General features: G+C 48.4%; 2 protein-coding genes across 2 annotated transcripts; one reads left to right on the forward strand and one right to left on the reverse strand.

The window, feature by feature from the left end:
* Positions 1 to 1201: 1201 nt before the first annotated feature.
* On the reverse strand, positions 1202 to 9373 carry LOC135900421 (uncharacterized). The gene is made up of 2 exons (XM_065429918.1): positions 8848 to 9373; positions 1202 to 2181 (listed from the first exon to the last, which is right to left on the reverse strand). Exons 1-2 carry the CDS (start codon positions 9359 to 9361, stop codon positions 1724 to 1726), a joined length of 972 nt encoding a protein of 323 aa, XP_065285990.1. The 5' UTR covers positions 9362 to 9373; the 3' UTR covers positions 1202 to 1723.
* A 4479-nt stretch (positions 9374 to 13852) lies between these two features.
* LOC135900449 (uncharacterized) lies at positions 13853 to 17078 on the forward strand. Its single transcript, XM_065429948.2, has 3 exons — positions 13853 to 14588; positions 14995 to 15201; positions 16676 to 17078. Exons 1-3 carry the CDS (start codon positions 13968 to 13970, stop codon positions 16979 to 16981), a joined length of 1134 nt encoding a protein of 377 aa, XP_065286020.1. The 5' UTR covers positions 13853 to 13967; the 3' UTR covers positions 16982 to 17078.
* Positions 17079 to 17161: the final 83 nt, after the last annotated feature.

Below are 17161 nucleotides of genomic sequence, written 5' to 3' on the forward strand. Positions count from 1 at the left end.
TCGTGAGTCGCTGTTTGGAATCCACCACTACTGCAGAAAAGGAGCACCCCTTCCGATATGCGGCCGCATCAACAAAGCAGGCTCCCCTCTGTCTGGATCTGTTTGAGTATGGCTGAAGCTCTTGCTTTCCTTCTACCCTTGTTATATTCAGGGTGTACATTTCTTGGTATCGGCGATATGGAGATCAAATCTCGTATGTCCCGTGGTAACTGGCATTTTCTTGGTGCTTCTGCAGATGGTGGGTAGCCGAGCTCTTGTAATATCCTCCTACCGGCGGCGGTCGTGGAGAGTCTGGCAAGTTGCGCTCTTTCCTGAGCCTCTGCAATCTCCTCCAGAGTGTTATGCACACCTAGCTGGAGGAGGCGATTGGTGTTGGTGAAGGTCGGTATACCCAGGGCTCGCTTAGTTATTTTTCTGAGCAACGTGTTGAGTTTGTTCCTCTCTGCTCTTTGCCATCTGTGCATAGCCGCCACGTAGGCAAAGTGGCAAAGCACAAAGGCGTTGATCAACCGTAACAGATTGTCTTCTTTAAGGCCATGGTGGCGGTTAACCACCCTTCGGATGAGACGTACTGCGTTGTCCGTCTTGGTCGTGAGCTTGATTATCGTTTGCGCGTTAGAGCCAGTAGATTCGACTACCATGCCGAGTATTCTTATTGCGTCGACCCTAGGAACCTTGTCTCCCTTGCCCGTGCGAAGACAAATGGTGCTGTCAGACAGTGGTTTCCAGCCCATTTGCCAGTTTTAAGTTTTATTAGACCTGTGCCTACATGCACCCTATGAGAACACAGCATTCCGGCTTTCTCACCACCCTCTAATGGCAGCACTGCTTTTAGAGGCTACCAGTTGCATCTTGGAATAGGAATGCCAACTCTACGGCTACCAGCGCACTCCCCCTACCACCGGTTATTGTAAAGTCGTGTTCAATATGAGTTGCGACAATGCCCGTAGTACAAGGGGCTCCAAAGCGCACGGCAGCGCCGATATATGAAAAAATTGAAGAGCTACACGCCATTTCAAATAGTGGACTTATTAAACTTCCGTATTGGGGCACCGCCATGCAATCGTGGAGCTCTTTCGACCAGGGGGACCGCGTTGCAGCTCATATTGAACGTGAGCGTACGTTTGTGTCATTACTCCAAGCTTTCGTCGAAACTAAAATCTATTCTGCTTAGCTGTAGTGCACTGTATAGTAGCGAAGCTTGCTTCGTTATCCAAGGTTTAATCGCACATACACAAACAAAAAACAACAACACGATGACCGGACAGACGCGGACGCATCGTTCTCGCTCTGTTTTCTATGATAATCGCATACAAGCTAGTTACAAAATAGCCCACATACAAAATAGCCAGCAAGATGACGCGTGCGACGCATTCGACGCTTAGTACACAGGGAGGCAACGAAAAAGCAACATATGTAGTCACCACAGGGGGACTGCAGTAGCATTGGATACGGAATACAGGATGTATATCACAGTACCGAGCCACCAAAAGCAACTTCCTGGTCACGGTCCAAGTCACCTCCAGGACGCATAAAGCGCAACGAGACGTTCAGCAGCTAAACGAGTACACATTGGTACCTGGCCGGCTCCTCGCAATGTACGCTGGCCACGGAATGACTCCATAGTGAAGGGCTCCTGATAGACGTAAAATTTCTTGATTTAACTATACATCGAGCTATATATGTATATGAAGCGTGCGAGACAAGAAGAAGAAGCCACAATTTAAAGGATGACGCAGGTGACGATGAAGGCTCCCTTGAGTTCGTCGTTGAGGTCGTATCGCTTCTGACAGAGCGTGTAAAAGAGAACGAAGCCTATGGCGAACACCGTGACGGCGATCGTCGTGTATATCATCATCAAGTTTAAAGTGCTTCGAGGGCGCTTGTCGCCGCAGTCGTCGTCCCGCTCGCCGATATCGCTGCTGCACTCGCAGACGCCCTCGTTGCAGGTCATGCTGTTCCCGCGGCACACCACCTGAGGTCCGCAGCGCTGGTAGCGGCCCACGCGCTTGATGCACTGCGCGTTTTCCAGCGTGAACGTGGGCGCGCAGATGCAGACGCCGCCCTCGCACAGGGACACCGGGTCGGTGGCGGCGCACACTTCGTCGCTGGCGCACGCCTGACCGAGCACCAGCCCGCTCGGCGTGCTCCGCCAAGGGCGGCCCACCGGGCGGGGCCGACCTGCGCAAACGAAAACAGCAACGGTAGCGGTGGCGTGCATCTCACAGCGGGAGCTTCCGAGCTCTATCGCGAATTCCGAGCGTGCGCGCCCACCATGGATCATGACCCGAAAGCGATGCCGGACCACCGCCGTCTTTAAGAAAGGGGGAGGGCGTACGATGAACAGTTGTTCAAACTCGGTGAAGCCGCGTTTCTTCGCCGCTGGTCTACGCGGTACATAACCGTCTCCCGAGGCAAAGTCTTTCTACAGCCAGAATAAGGCTGAATTCTGTTGCCCGAGTTCAGACTGCATCTGTACGTGCCCCGGGTACCTTTCATAAATTCGAGGCTGACAATAATGCTTTTGCGTGGACGCTGTAATGAGTTTTGTTGTTGTTGTTGTGTGTGGCAAAGCCAGTGTCAAGCAGACACCATTTATTATTTCGTTTGCTAATCGGTTTTGTTTACATCAAGTATGATGTATTACATGTGCTGTACCTTATATTGTACTTTTCGTTCATACCACAGTTGTAAGCATGCCTACGGGTAAATAAATTTCCTTGTACATGATGTGGTAAAAACAAACCATTTTCATGTACTTCCTACGAGTTTAGGGTGACTGATTTTGCCGTACGGATAGCACTGGTCAACGTGTATCGTTGTGTTACCGACTTCAGTGCGATACCTCAACGCGTTGAGAAATTTTATTGCAGATCACGTCATCGCTGCTCAGCCGAAGGTAATACTTCTGTCGGGAACAACTAGCCTTTATTTTATAATTGACCTAGCATTTACTATAACAGAGCAAGATCACCTGATCTGTGAACCGACACCAGCCGACAAGGCTCTATTTCAGAAGTGAAGTAGGGACAAACGGTGGTCTCACTTCTAATGACAAGCAGCTGCGAGAGCTTGCCCTTCAGATTATTTTAATGCGTTAGCAATACGAGTGTCAAAGTCGAAAAAAATTTAGCGGTTAATTCGAGAGAAATGCGATAGTGTTAAGTCGCACCTCTTTGTGGTCACGGATCCATCATTTAAACTGTGTTCACCACATTGTAAGGTGTTGTGCAGTAGCTCACTCGACACGCGTCCTGCCTCTTCGAGGAGCGAAGTGCATCTGACGGTGGTCCGGAGAAGACCACCGTGAGTTGCACACTTCGTACTATACTGGGTGTCCCACGTAACATGAGCCAAACTTTAGAAATATGTAAATGCCACGTAGCTAAGCAGAACCAACGTTGTTTAGCGTCACTTGGAGATACTGGAGATAGATTTTTTTTTATTTCTGCCTAATACCATAATTAGCTGTAGTTAATTAATAAGCTTCTTCAATATTATAATTAGATGAACAAGGTCAATGAGAAAATTGTAGAGCAACATGAAAAACTCCCGATACAGCTTTGTGCCCAGGTTTCATATACAGCTTTGTGTTCGGCTTTCGATACAGCTTTCAGCGTTCACCCCACTTCGCAATGTGGTGAACGCGGTTTAAATCTTGGATCCGGGACCTGAAAGAGGCGCGACGTAATGTTAACCCATTTCTCTCGCATTTACCGCTAAATCACGACTGAAGTTTCTTTATGCGAAGTATAGGGAGCTCTCAGCAAGGTCACGCAAGTTTTATTTTCAATTTTTCGTTCCACCTTTAAAGAATCTGTTTTACTATCAAAAATCCAGAAAAATAATGCAACAGACAAACTACACCTAATAATGCACATAAAACCGAAAAATCATGAGGCTATATGCAGTAGTTAATAAAATATAAGGTAAAACTACCTTTCTTCGTTTTGTGAGGCGTGTGAAGTGATAAGCTAGCTTCGAGGTTTGAAAATAGCCATCTGTATAATTTTTGTAGTAAGGGTTCATTTAAGGTGAGCCACGTGATCTTACAATAATTTGGGGTTCCTGGGTCGTCTGGGCACGAAGGCCATGTCACCTGCAACAACGTCCAAAGCTCCGCTCCCTTCACGCGCTACAGGCGCAGCTGCCGCGCAACTGGCGTGCATCTATCGCACAGACGTGCGCTCGTTGGTGCAACGATTGAACACCAGGCGCCACTCTCCGCAGCTGCTCCTGATCTCGCGAGTACTGCAAACATGCCTCGACCAAAGCAGGTGAGCGTCGCATCTACGTCATGCGCCAGAACAGCTACGGACAGGTAGCGCGCTACTCTAGTCGAACGGAACAGAAGCGAGAGAGTTGAGCTGGAAAACGTGCAAATGCAGCTACTTACAGGGGACCCTGATCATGAGAAGAAAATTTACAGAATAAAAATTGTTATAAGTAAGGCATATTCGAAACTATAAGGTGGGAAAGATTGAAGAAGCAGTAGAAAATGGCCGCAGCATGAAATCAGTGAGAATAAAACTTGGCATAGGACATAGCAAGATGTATGCACTGAAAGATGAGCAGGATAATGTCGTCAACAATTTCTACGTTATAGTAAAAGCAGCAGAACAATTCTATACCGCCCTTGCACAGTACTCAGAGTAGCCCCGCTACCTTAATTCATAGCGATAGACAGGATGCAGAGGCTCCTTCTATAACTAGCAGTGAAGTTAGAAAGTACTTGTAAGACATTACCCGGGAAAAGGCGGACGGATAGACTAACAGTCGACTTAAACAAAAATTGAGGCGATATTGTGCTTGAAAATATTGTGGCCTTTTATACGCACAGTCTCACAAATTCAAGTGCACCAGAGAGCTGGATGATTTGCAACATTATGCATAAGAAGGGAGACGTTAAATAATTGAAAAATTATAGGCCCATTCGCTTGCTTTCGGTATTGTATAAAATATTCACCAAGATAATTTCCTATAGAATCAGCACAACACTTGACCTCAATCAACTAAGAGAACAGGCTGGCTTCAAGAAGAGATATTCTGCAATGGATCACATCCATGTCATCAAACGGGTAATAGAGAAATCTGCGGAGCACAATCAACATCTTCATATGGCTTCCATATATTATGAAAATGTGTTTGATTCAGTAGAAATACCAGCAGTGATAGAGGCATTGCGTAAGAAAGGTGTACAGAAGGCATACGCGAATATTTTGGGAAATGTCTGCATAGATTCCACAGCTAACTTGGTTCTCTATAAGAAAAGTATAAAGTTACCTACCAAGAAAGGGGCAGGACAAGGAAACACAATCTCCCTGATCCTATCCACTGCAGCTATTGGGATGGGAAGGCTTAGGTGCGAAAATCAAACCTTCGATTTGCAGATGGCGTTGCCTTGCTCGGAAACACTGGGGTTGAATTATAACAAATGATATAGGACCTTAACCGAGAAAGTGTAAGAGTGAGGTTGACGATTAATATCCATAGCACGAAGATAATGTTCAATAGCCTGGAAAAGGAACAAAAATTCAGGATCGCCAGTCAGCTAGTCTGTACAGGAGCGCGTTTATCTAGGTCAATTACTCACAGGGGACTCCGATCATGAAAAGGAAATTTACACCAGAATAAAAATGGGTTGGAGTGCATACGACAGGCGTTACCAAATCCTCACTGCGAGCTTAACACTGTCGCTGAAAGAAAAGTGTATAATCATTGCGTTCTACCGGTGCTAACATACGGGGCACAAACTTGGTGGTTACGAAAGAAACTTGAGAACAAGTTGAGGACCGCGCAAAGAGCGGTGGAACGAGAAATGTTAGGCGTAAAGTTGATGCATGAAGAAAGCGGTGGGGATCAGAGCACAAACGGCCATACCCGATATTCTAGCTGACATAAGAGGGAAATATGGAGCTAGGCAGGACATGTAACGTGTAGGGTTGATAACCGGTGGACCATTAGAGTTATAGAATGGGTGCCAAAAGGAAAGCACCGTAGAGGACTGCGGAAAATTAGGTGGCGTGATAAAATTAGGAAATCTGCGGGTGCAAGTTGGAATCACCTAGCGCAATGTAGGGGGACTTGGGGATCGATGGAAGAGGCCTTCGTCCTGCAGTTAACATAAAAAGGACGACCATGATTATAATTATGATTATGATTATGATTATGATGATGACGATTACGACGAGGACGACGACGACGACGACGACGACGACGACGATGATGATGATGATGATGATGATGATGATGATGATTTAACGCTTCGCACCACGATAATTCCCCTTAAGGGACTTCCGATCCTAATTTTGTACGCCGTCTCCCGCTCCCCATTGTCGAGGAAAACAAGTAGGGGAGTGCGCTATGGTTGTTGGGAAGAAGCAGCGCAGATGTGATGGTGAAATACGAGGGTGCGCGCATTTTCTAGTGGATAGCACGTGCTGGACTCGAGCAGCAATGTACAAGGTATTGTAGCAGGCTGGACGTATAAGCACGCTCAAGTTGACGGAGGTCGTCTGGCTTCTGCTGCTCCAAAGCGTCGGACGCAAGTCGCCATGTGGGGTTCAACTACATCACATGCTGACCCGAGCAGCGCGCCTGCACCTTTAAGACCGGGCGCCAACTTATACAGCTGCGCAATATGTTTGCTGTAATGAGGACATTTTAAATGCGATGGCATTTCTGTGGCTACCACTCGGGTAAAATTTCCTCGTTTTGCAACGATGAACAAAGACGATAAACAAAGACAAAAATGGCCAGTGTGAAACTTGACGTCACACATGGGCAAGAAGCACTGCCGTCCTTTCAAAGCCGACCAGATGCGGGTGATAATAGAGATTTAGCCAACACAAGTTCATGCTTTGCTTCATGTACAGAGAAAATAAGAAGTAGATGAAAGTTGAACGAAATGCCTCGAGGCTCAAAGTTTGCCACGTGACCATGAATGATAAAAAAGTTAGGCACCACTAATTTAGGTTAGTTACCTTCGAAATGTGATAGCATTTGTTTGTAATTCATTATTGGGCAGCGCACATAAAAACAAAACACTAGAAAGCACAAAGGACAAGAGCTTGTCCTGTATTCTTTCTCGTGTTTCGTTTTTTTATGCACCCACGAATGGATAGGTTCCAACTCGTGCGTATTTTCAGTCCTTCTGCAGCTCTTTGTAATTCGTCTGCCGCTTTGATATAAACTCTGCAATAGAGGAGCTAAACGTGTCCGACAAACAAAGTCGAACATGGTCAAGATGTACGACGCTGAAATGCTGCCACATATCAGAGCAAATCAATGCGGATGAATGCTGCTTGAGTATTTAGAAGAATTGGCCGCGTGTAACGGTGGAGAACGCTAGGCTGCCGTGAGAACACGCTTGATGATGATGAAAACAAGAACTGCTATTGAGAACAACATTTGAAAACACGAAAAACACATTTTAAATAGCCCGCTTCACACGTTTTCATGTAATCAAAGAACGCGCGCCTTGTAAATGTGCACAAAGAGTTCAATGACTGCTTCCACTAAGGAAGATTATCGCTGCAGCTGATTTCAGCCCTGCTAACTTTTGATGCGCGCGCGTCAACCATTAACTATGTTAGCTTGTCTTCTGCATACGCAAAGTAAATCAAATTCATCATCGTCATCATCATCAACAACATCAGCCTGGTTACGCCCACTGCATGGCAAAGGCCTCTCCCATACTTCTCCAACAACCCCGGTCATGTATTAATTGTAGCCATGTCGTCCCTGCAAACTTCTTAATCTCATCCGCCCACCTAACTTTCTGGCGCCCCCTGCTACGCTTCCCTTCCCTTGGAATCCAGTCCGTAACCATTAATGACCATCGGTTATCTTCCCTCCTCATTACATGTCCTGCCCATGCCCATTTCTTTTTCTTGATTTCAACTAAGATGTCATTAACTCATTTAATCAAATTAAGGGGTTTATAACGCCCCGAAAATGCACAGTGGGGTATGAGCGACGGCGTAGTGGGGAACTCAAAAAAAGAATTTTGACCACTTGGGGTTCATTAACATGCCAACAAAGTTCGGTCTACGGGCGTTCTCATTTTGCTTTTTTGCTCTTCTTTCTTTTTTTAGCATTCAACTTCCATAGGAATGCGGCCACCGCGGCCGGAAATTGCACCTGCGACCTTGTGGTCGGCAGCAGAACGCCATAACCAATGATCTGTGAATACACTTATGTGTGTTCCGGTATGTGTGTTCGCGCAATTGACCATGGTTGAATATAAATGTTATAAACACCGACCGGACAACACGAGGTGTGCGCCCTTGGACTTCCAATGTCACGATGAAGTTTAAGCAAAGAAGCGATACGCATTGTTCCATTATCGCTTTTCGCCGTCTTGATTTCATTGTATGGGCAGGCGGTACCCTTTCCTGACGTCACAGCTCGGAGCACCTGATGTCTTTAATTTACCTAGTATGTCAATTATGTGAAGCCCTTAGGAGGCGGCTGGAAACATTAACTTGCACTGTACGTAATGCGACAACAGTGCAGCACGAGCTCCAACATGAGCTTTTGACTGAGGCAGCTATAATATAAGGGTCCTTTTCACTCGATCGTACTCCTTTCTTATCCACCGCCTTATCCACGCGCAAAAAAGAAAGAAAAACACTAGTAGCATATCGTTACATTTTCCCAGCCCACGAGTCTATACTTTTGCGCCGCAGGACTCGGCAGGGCATTCTGTAACACTGCGAGTTTCATCACGCTGCACTGGGCACAAACTTGGTTTCGCCAAGATGTATCCTGCCTCGTCTGTGATCAAAACACAGCGTGTCAACCCCACCCCCCTCCTCCTCCCTCACGCTAATGCGTACCACTCACCTCCAAATGACAGCGCCGCTGGCACGAGTTCTGGGCGCGTCAGCGGGTCGCGGCCAGAGGCCGCTGTCGAGTCGGTTCCTCGGCGACTGCCGGCAGTCACACGTACTTCGAACCGCAGTTCGTCCACGACCACACCTTCCACAATTATTCGGCAAGAGTACATTCCCGCGTGTGCCGCACCGCAACGACCCATGTCCAAGGTGCTGTAACGTGCCGCGTGCGGGTGGCGGCCAGCTTGTCGCCCGTCAATGACCTTGTACCGATAGAGTCCTGGGCGGGGATCCGAGGGTATAGTGAGGCCGTTGAAGAGCCAGGCAAAGGTGGCGTTGAGCGGCGAGGCAACGGTGCTATCGCACCGCAACCGCAGTACGTCTCCCGCCTTCAGCGACAGGGTGCGAAGCGGCTGACGCTCTGGGACGACGGCGGTGGAAAGGTGATCTGGCCCAGCAACGTCGCCTCCCGTCGCCAAAAACCACGTCGCGTTTACGACAGTGATCCAGTGAAGGTTCGTCATGACGATGATGACAACCGCGACGACGAAGAGAAAATTTGCGTCTCGTTCGCGTCTTTGCTGAATCGCGGGCACGTACTCGCTATGATGCAAAACGTGTTGCAGAATATCAACAGTTTTGTAGCGTTTAATTAACCACTTCACATAGATTCCAATTTGTACGTTGAACACGCTTTAGTCTTTCTTTTGCTTTCTTAAAGTGAAGTTTTCATTGCTTCTACCCTTATACTTCACAGGTGCTGTCCTTTTCTTTTTCTTTTCATTGCTCTGCGGCATAGATGTTTATTTAAATAAAAGCGCGTATGCCATGCTCAAGTGTAAACCTTATTAGTGGCTTAAAGAACTTATCGGTGCTGTCTTGCCGAGATAAGACCTTGTGGCACTTGGTACGTGCCCGAACGTCGACAACCTTCCCAGGTATGCGCCCTCGAATATGTGCCCGAATACGCAACTTCGGCCACTGGGTATGGGCAATCTGGGTATGCGCCATTGGGGATGTGACCTATATACTGGCCAATGCTCCAGTATGGGTATGCGCCACGGTGCGTGCCCGAATGGACGAGAGGCAAGAAGTGAAGAAGTCAGCAGCAGAAAATTCAAGAAGTGACGAAGTGGGCAGCAGAAGCGGCCGAGTGGAGAAAGAAATGAACAAAATGGTTCCACACATGCATGCAGCGGCTGACCTCAACTATCTACACAAAGTGTCCCGTATGCTGATTACAGTGTTTTGTTGCAGGGAATGCCGGCCCACGGTGGCATAAAGGACAACGCAAGAGGCGATTGTTGTGTTGGAACTGCCCGCAGTAGCTCCAACCGTGCCAATGTTCGCACAGATAATTCGACATGACGCTGTTACTCTTCTGCCAGCGGTTGCGTGACACTCCGACGTTAATTCTCTACGGAGTGATGAGTAACACCAGTACGGGTCTCTTCGCAATACTGACCCGAATTGCGACTTTCGCATGCTGCGTGACCTCCACCGGAGTGATCGCGCGCGTTTGCATCGCATTCGGCTCAAACGACGCTTTGTCGCTCAGTGTGGCAACGTTCTCATTTCGACGTGGCACGAAAGGTGAGCTGCGTAGGCCAAGTCTAAGCGTAGATGATGGAGGAGCGTTTCGAATGCGCGGTCAATCATTTTGGTTCATCTAGAGCCAAGGGAATGGTTCAATTCTGCACGGGACCGAAGACGTTGAGTGTTCGTCGAACCATATACCATTTCGTAGAGCGTTCTTGGCGTCTGATACAGAAAATGTAGCAGGAATAAAGTACTTAATTAAACAATTAAATTATGGGATTTTACGTGCTAAAACCACTTTCTGATTATGAGGCACGCCGTGGTGGAGGACGCCGGAAATTTTGACCACCTGGGGATCTTTAATATGCACCTAAATCTAAGTACACGGGTGTTTTCGCATTACGCCCCCGGCCGCCGAGGCCGGGATTCGATCCCGCGACCTCGTGCTCAGCAGCCCAACACCGTAGCCACTGAGCAACAACCGCGGGCTAAAGTACTTAAAGCGCGTGCTGGAACATGCATATAATCTGTCTGCTACCTCATTCTCGTGCTATATACATCCATCCATCCCATATACAGCTTCGTCGTCTTTGATGTATCAGTTGCTCAGATTGTCATGCGCCTGTGACAGCGTTTTTTTTTTTCATAATTGGCATTCATAATGATCTGTACATTATGAACCTAAAAAAAATAGCCCTACTCGCCATCTTGTTAGTTTATTTTTTCGCCCTTCGACGATAGAGAAGCTGAGCAGGAAGGGGTGGCATGACAACAGAATAACTACGACGGCTTGACGACGGAAGCATAACCAATAGGACAAACAGACACAGCAAGCCCATCTCCCAGCTTATCACTTATGTCGCCGCAAGTGAAGTGATCGTTGGCGTAGTCTTAATTACGGAACGGGCACAGAGAACAGGGGGCCCAGCCTGCATTAAGTGTCCAGGAAGGGAATTCATCAGTATAATTTGTGATCGAACTTGCTTTAGATGGTCACTTGCTTTTATTTTACGTAATGTGAGGCTATGTTCATAATCGTAAACGTATCCTTCCCTTATTTTCTCACGTCATTGATACGCGTCTTTGCATGTTATTTCCATTATTTAATTTCATTTCTGTTACGCCACATGATCGAGGAATATCTTTGAACAGGAGGCTCACTTCCTACGCACTTGTAGATTTTTGGTTTTATGGGCACCCTTCAACACTGTCCCTCCATAAAACCAAAGAACAACGGTAATAACAAAGTGTGCATGTCGATGCGATGATCAATGTTGGCTGCTCGTTTCATGCATGCTTCTCTATACGTAGGACAATCCTAAGTGATACCTGGTTCATTGATCTTCGCATCCGGGGTTTTCTGTTTATAAGATGTGATTGTCTTGAAGAGCAAGTGTTGACCCTTTGAATCATGGTGTACACATTCGTGCAGGCCAGTTGTGTTTGCAAGTTCTGTATAGCAGTGACAAAGAAAAAAAAACACACACACACACACGCACAGAGGGACATTAAGCTTTGGGCAAATTGAACCTTCGGTTTTCCCAATGTCATTCCATTTCCCTTCAGTCTGTTGTGTAGAGAGAGAGAAAGAAGCAAATGAGAGAAAGGCAGGGAGGTTAACCAGAGTTAAAGCCTCCTGTTTGCTACCCTACACTAGCGCAAGGGAAAGGGGAAGACGGAAATGAGAGCGGGGACAAAAAGAAAGGCGTGAAAAGAAAAAAAAAGACGGGATCATTATAGTGTTTTTAATAGGACACTGCCAGGTAAAAAGGTCAACAAAGCCGTGACCGACTTTCGGTGCGACGGCAGTTCATGTCGGAATTCTAAGACTGTCTGTTCTGAAAGTGGCCTGTCGTCAAGGCGTGCCACGCACTACTATATCACTACCATGTTAGACGGGGCTTTCGACATGCCGCGTACAATCAGCAATGGCAAAGGATTAGTTTTTAGTCCCTCGCAATGCCTGCAGCCAGTAATTAATTTGTGCGTCTGCTTTGATCATGTGATTCGATTCCTTTTACGAAAGAAAAAACGCCACATGGTTGCCTGGGTAATAAAGCCATATTTAACCGCTCTGTGATAACGAAGCCTAACTTTAAAATACGCAAAAGATGACTCTGTAACCTTGAATTTCTTTCAGTGGAGCCTGCCACTCCTTGGAATAATATTATGTAACTTTGCGCACATCTTATCATAATGAATGAATAAATGGGTTACTGTTAAAATCACGGCAACATAAGCGGAAGATGATCATAATGACGACGGTCATCGACTACGGTACGTACCCACTACTTAAGATACGCCATTGTAGCTAATTCTCAAGGCCCTATCTGGCACGTATGAGAGTGTGCAAATCACTTAAAACTATGTACTCGCAAAAGGGCATAGGGGCGGCTAGTCAAGAATCTTGTGGCATGCGGTCACACCTCAGAACTGTCACGGTTCGCCAGCGGCAATCGGAAATAGGAAGAATGAAAAAGCAATAAGGCTTCTCGCCATGTGTCAACCCAGTCTATATAACTACTCTACGTTCATCTGGTCTCGCAACTCAATTACGCATTATTCCGTTATTTTGGAGTATCCAATAGTTAAACTTTTTTTGTCGTATATTTATCCTACTAGTAGTTTATTTTTACAACCCTATTCCTGTCCGATCCCCCTGTTTGGTACGTACCAGGCATGTTTGACGGTCTTCAACTTGGTTACTGATCGCATGCAGTATATCTGTGATCTCGAATTTGAAGTGTCAGTATCGGGCAATCCTTTAGAGGCACTTACTTCATTATTATAAAGTAAGTGTTTTGGTGTATTACCAGAGTCCCATGATGAATTAATTTATTTGCTCTTTCTTTTTTATGCTTTGTGGATCACATTCATATATTAAAAAGAAAGAACAACTTCACTTTTCATTTTTCTCACTAATAAATCGGACCAATGCTAACTAAAGTCTCGCCCGCATGGTCATTTTTCTAGCGCCCTCTTTTCATATATTTAAGTAACATCTCTTACAAGGATGAATACGCGTTACGAATTAAGAATTATATCGAAATAAACATAATGCATGCCAAAACTACAATCTAATTATAAGGTACGCCGTAGTAGAGAGACACCGCATTAATTTTGACCACCTAGGATTCGTTGACGCGCAGCTAAATCTAAGCAAGCCAGCGTTTTCTCGCTTAACCTCATCGAAATGGGTTCGCCGCGGCCGGGATCGAGCCCGCAACCTCGAGTTCAGCAGCGCTACGTCATAAGCACGGAACTACCGTAGCGGGGGCTTACGAACTCATTCTCGGGCCTAATTCGTAAAGTTTGTTGTTCTACAAAGCATTGAGCTGAGCGTATCCGTAAACAGTACGCATGCCACGGTGGTTGGCCTACGCCTACTCTTACGAGCAGCATTGGCGCACGAACTCCTTTGTAGATGCGGGCCTTGTCTTCTGAAATGTCTCCTCTATTATCTGTCATTTTTTTTTCTATCACCTTCATCACCGTTCGTCCCGAGTGGGTTTGTGGCGTAATCTGAGAGCAACAGCAGCAACAGTGTGCAGCCTCCCGCTGCGGGTGTTACGCGGCACAGTTGTGGTGGATATGAAGAAGAAAATGAAGATGAGCTTCGCTACGGCGCCGCTTCTCGCTGCTGGCCGACACCGCGGCCCGATGCAATTCCGATGCCCCGTTCGCGGCCTGTGGCTGGTGCAAGCGGTGGCACCGCTGATCTACCCTCGCTACTCCGCCGTCAATGGGGCCGATGATGCCCCGACGACCGTGTCCGGCGCAGCGTGGCTCACCACGTCCAGTCCTCAGGCGACGCTGGGTTCGGTCGCCCGGTTCACCTGTGCGGCGCCCGTGTCCTGGGCGGCCTCCTTCCAGTGGTACGCGAACGAGGCGCTCGTCGAGGCGGACCAGTTCGCTCCCGGGCGGCCGTTCCGCGTCGCCCTTCGCCGCGGCGAGGACCGCGCGTCGATGCCCGAGGAGCTCGCGTACACCGTGCTCGAGGTGCGCGCCGAACAGCCGAAAGTGGGCCGCGTCAGCTGCCTCGTCGCCACCAACGACACTCGCGTTAAGCGGCCGCGAATGAGGATGTCTTCGCCGTACATCGTAAGCTCGGACGGCGGTCGCCGGCTCCACTATTCGCACAACGCCACCTGCGGCCGCACGCGAAGGTGCGTGGACGGGAATTCCAGCTGCTACGCCGATCTCGCCGCACAGGTACGCGCCGAGAGTAGGCGGCGGGGCACCGAAAGTGGGACGAATTCAACGATCATACGATAGCAATGTTCAAGATGATAGAGTATAAAAGTAGCGTTTCCACAGTTACGAGAAAAAGCGAATAAAAAACCAAAGCTCAACCTCTCAGCGGACGAGTACAACAAACTGTACCTCGAAAATAAACAGCCTGGGGAAGCGACGGTATAGTTTAGAGGTCAACTTGGGCCAACATTGTATCAGGCTTGAGGGTTATAGAGGTGGTCAGGTCCTGATGCAGGAAACGGGGAAAACAAAACTCTAGAGCAACAAACAACCTTATTCGAAAATATCAATACACCGTGTGTATAGGGCGCACGAATACGCCTTTACGTGTCCGTGTGGCTGCGCTACGCTCACGCTGACGCAGGTTCGCCGCTGCCTGTGCGTGCGCGGCTACCCGTTCTACTCGGCGCCGCGCGCCTCGTGCCTCAAGCACTACACGGGCCTGGGCTCGCACTGCGTCAACAACCTCGACTGCAGGGACGAGCCGAACTCCGTGTGCGGCTCCGCCGGCCGCTGCGTCTGCGCGCCTTCGTACAGCGGCGAGTACCAGTTGGGACAGTGCGTGCGCGAGGTGCGTGCGAAGAAGCGTCCCAGCAATGGTCAACGCGCCAACCACATGGAACGCACCTCCTGCGTTTTTGGAGCGCACAGCTTTTTCTGGCGTTGGCGCGCCCGTGTCCCGCGTCGCGACCGCACTGTAATTATCTCAGCCGTAATTTGTTCTTCGTTAATGCAAATTAAAGTGAGTACTCACCCCTTCTCCTCATACCCCCCCCCCCCCCTATCGAGATCGTATCGGTGAGGTGGAAGGGTCATTTTTCACACGCCGCAAACTGCGGATGTCGACGGCAGAAGGCTCCGAAGATACGTCGGAAATACGCTCCATGTGGTTACCACATTTTAATGACACATAACGGTCCCATGCGGAATTGACATTTCTTGCAATGGTGCGCTTAGGTGATCAGTAAATGGCAGTGCTCATCGCGGCGGCGCAGAAGCCCTAAATCGAGCCTGAATCTGGCTCGTGTATGCCACCACCGTTGTAGGGCAACGCAAAATTAGTGTTCGCACAAACTAACCCGTTGGATTATTGTTCCCTTCTTTAGAGAACAACAAGAACGCTAGATTGTAGCGCTTAATAATTCCACAAGTTACCGCTTGTTAGTCTTTTTCGCACATTCTTGCCCGCTGTTTGGTTAATTTCTGCCGCTATTTCTTAAACGTTTCAACGGACTTGTTAGGTTACAGTTGCAACTCCCGCCGTCTCTCTCACTTATTTCTGTGTTATTCTACAAATGAATTATTGAGCAGTCAATTCTAGCCAGAGGCTGCAGTACCACAATCTTTGAGAGTTCAGTAGGAAACGCGTCTGCAACCAACGAACGGAACCCCCCAAAGACCCATTTAGGATTCGTATAGAACCGCTGCCTTTACTAGATGTCGAAATCAATATATGCAATATTTTGCATTTGCACGAATACAAGTCCTTAAAACATCTTCCCATCGGCATCTTCACGAGAAGAACAAGGGCTAGCCGTTTCGGAGTGAAATAGCCTTTGAACGCGGTTCCATTTTTTTCACGCCCTAACAAACCTGCTATATATGTCATCCCTCCCCGCTAACCGACAAACCCCCTGCGATCCTCCTCTTAAAATATACCCTAGCCATAGTGCGTCGCAGGGCTCCCTTGTTTGCAAGCGCGCAGACTGTTTGCGATAAATGAAAAGGACAAACGCCGACCACACAAAATTTAGCGAAGTTACGATATGGAGCCTTGTTCACCTGGCGCGAGTCTTGATTATTTAACTGGGCTCCTGTGCAGTGAACAAGGCTCCCTTGCAGGAACCGGGAGGTACACTTTGCTATATATTATGTGCGGTATGTGGGTTTGTGGTTGGTCTGGTTTGTTTGTGGTCCTGACGCCTCTGCCTTGCCTGGCCCTATCTGTCTGTCCGACTGTCTGCCTTGCCTGTATGTTTCTCTGTCTCTCTTGTCTGCCTTGTCTGTCTGAGCGGAATGCGTGGCGCCACCGTACCTGTTCGCAGGTGGGCCTCATGGGCGCCTGCAGCGCGGAGACCATGTGCAGCGCGGAGCATTCGCACTGCAGCGCAAACCTCACGTGCCAGTGTTACCAGGGCCGGCGTTACGACGGCTCCAAGTGCGTGGCCGACGTGCGCGGCGAGGGCCTGCGGTTTCGCGCCGGCTTCTTCGTGCTCGTCGCCGCGTTGTGCCTCATCGCGCTGGCCGCCCTGGTGGGCACGGCGGTCGCGCGAGCCGCGTGCCAGCTGCTGCCGATCAGGCACGGCGCACGGGACAGCAGGCACCGCCGGCTCGTCGTCAGGCTGCTCTGAGGGCGGGCAGGCATCGTCGTCCCGCGCCTGAGTCACCCATGTATACCTGACGGGATGTCCTGCAGGGGGCGCTGGCAATAAATATGACTATACGCCGTCTCTTTTTCTTTCCGGGAAGAATCGCTGTTGAAGGCATACGAATGAATTCTGAGGTTCTACGTGCCAAAACCACGATTTGAT

The sequence above is a fragment of the Dermacentor albipictus genome, chromosome 1 (assembly GCF_038994185.2).
Source record: "Dermacentor albipictus isolate Rhodes 1998 colony chromosome 1, USDA_Dalb.pri_finalv2, whole genome shotgun sequence".
Lineage (NCBI taxonomy): Eukaryota > Metazoa > Arthropoda > Arachnida > Ixodida > Ixodidae > Dermacentor > Dermacentor albipictus.

Excerpts from the sequence above, each read along its gene's own strand:
- LOC135900421 (XM_065429918.1), bottom strand. The coding sequence starts at position 9,361 with ATGACGAACCTTCACTGGATCACTGTCGTAAACGCGACGTGGTTTTTG. Across the intron at positions 2,182-8,847 it reads AGCGGCGCTGTCATTTGGAG|GTCGGCCCCGCCCGGTGGGC; the intron begins GTGAGTGGTACG and ends TCGTTTGCGCAG.
- LOC135900449 (XM_065429948.2), top strand. The coding sequence starts at position 13,968 with ATGAAGAAGAAAATGAAGATGAGCTTCGCTACGGCGCCGCTTCTCGCT. Across the intron at positions 14,589-14,994 it reads ACGCCGATCTCGCCGCACAG|GTTCGCCGCTGCCTGTGCGT; the intron begins GTACGCGCCGAG and ends ACGCTGACGCAG. Across the intron at positions 15,202-16,675 it reads TGGGACAGTGCGTGCGCGAG|GTGGGCCTCATGGGCGCCTG; the intron begins GTGCGTGCGAAG and ends ACCTGTTCGCAG.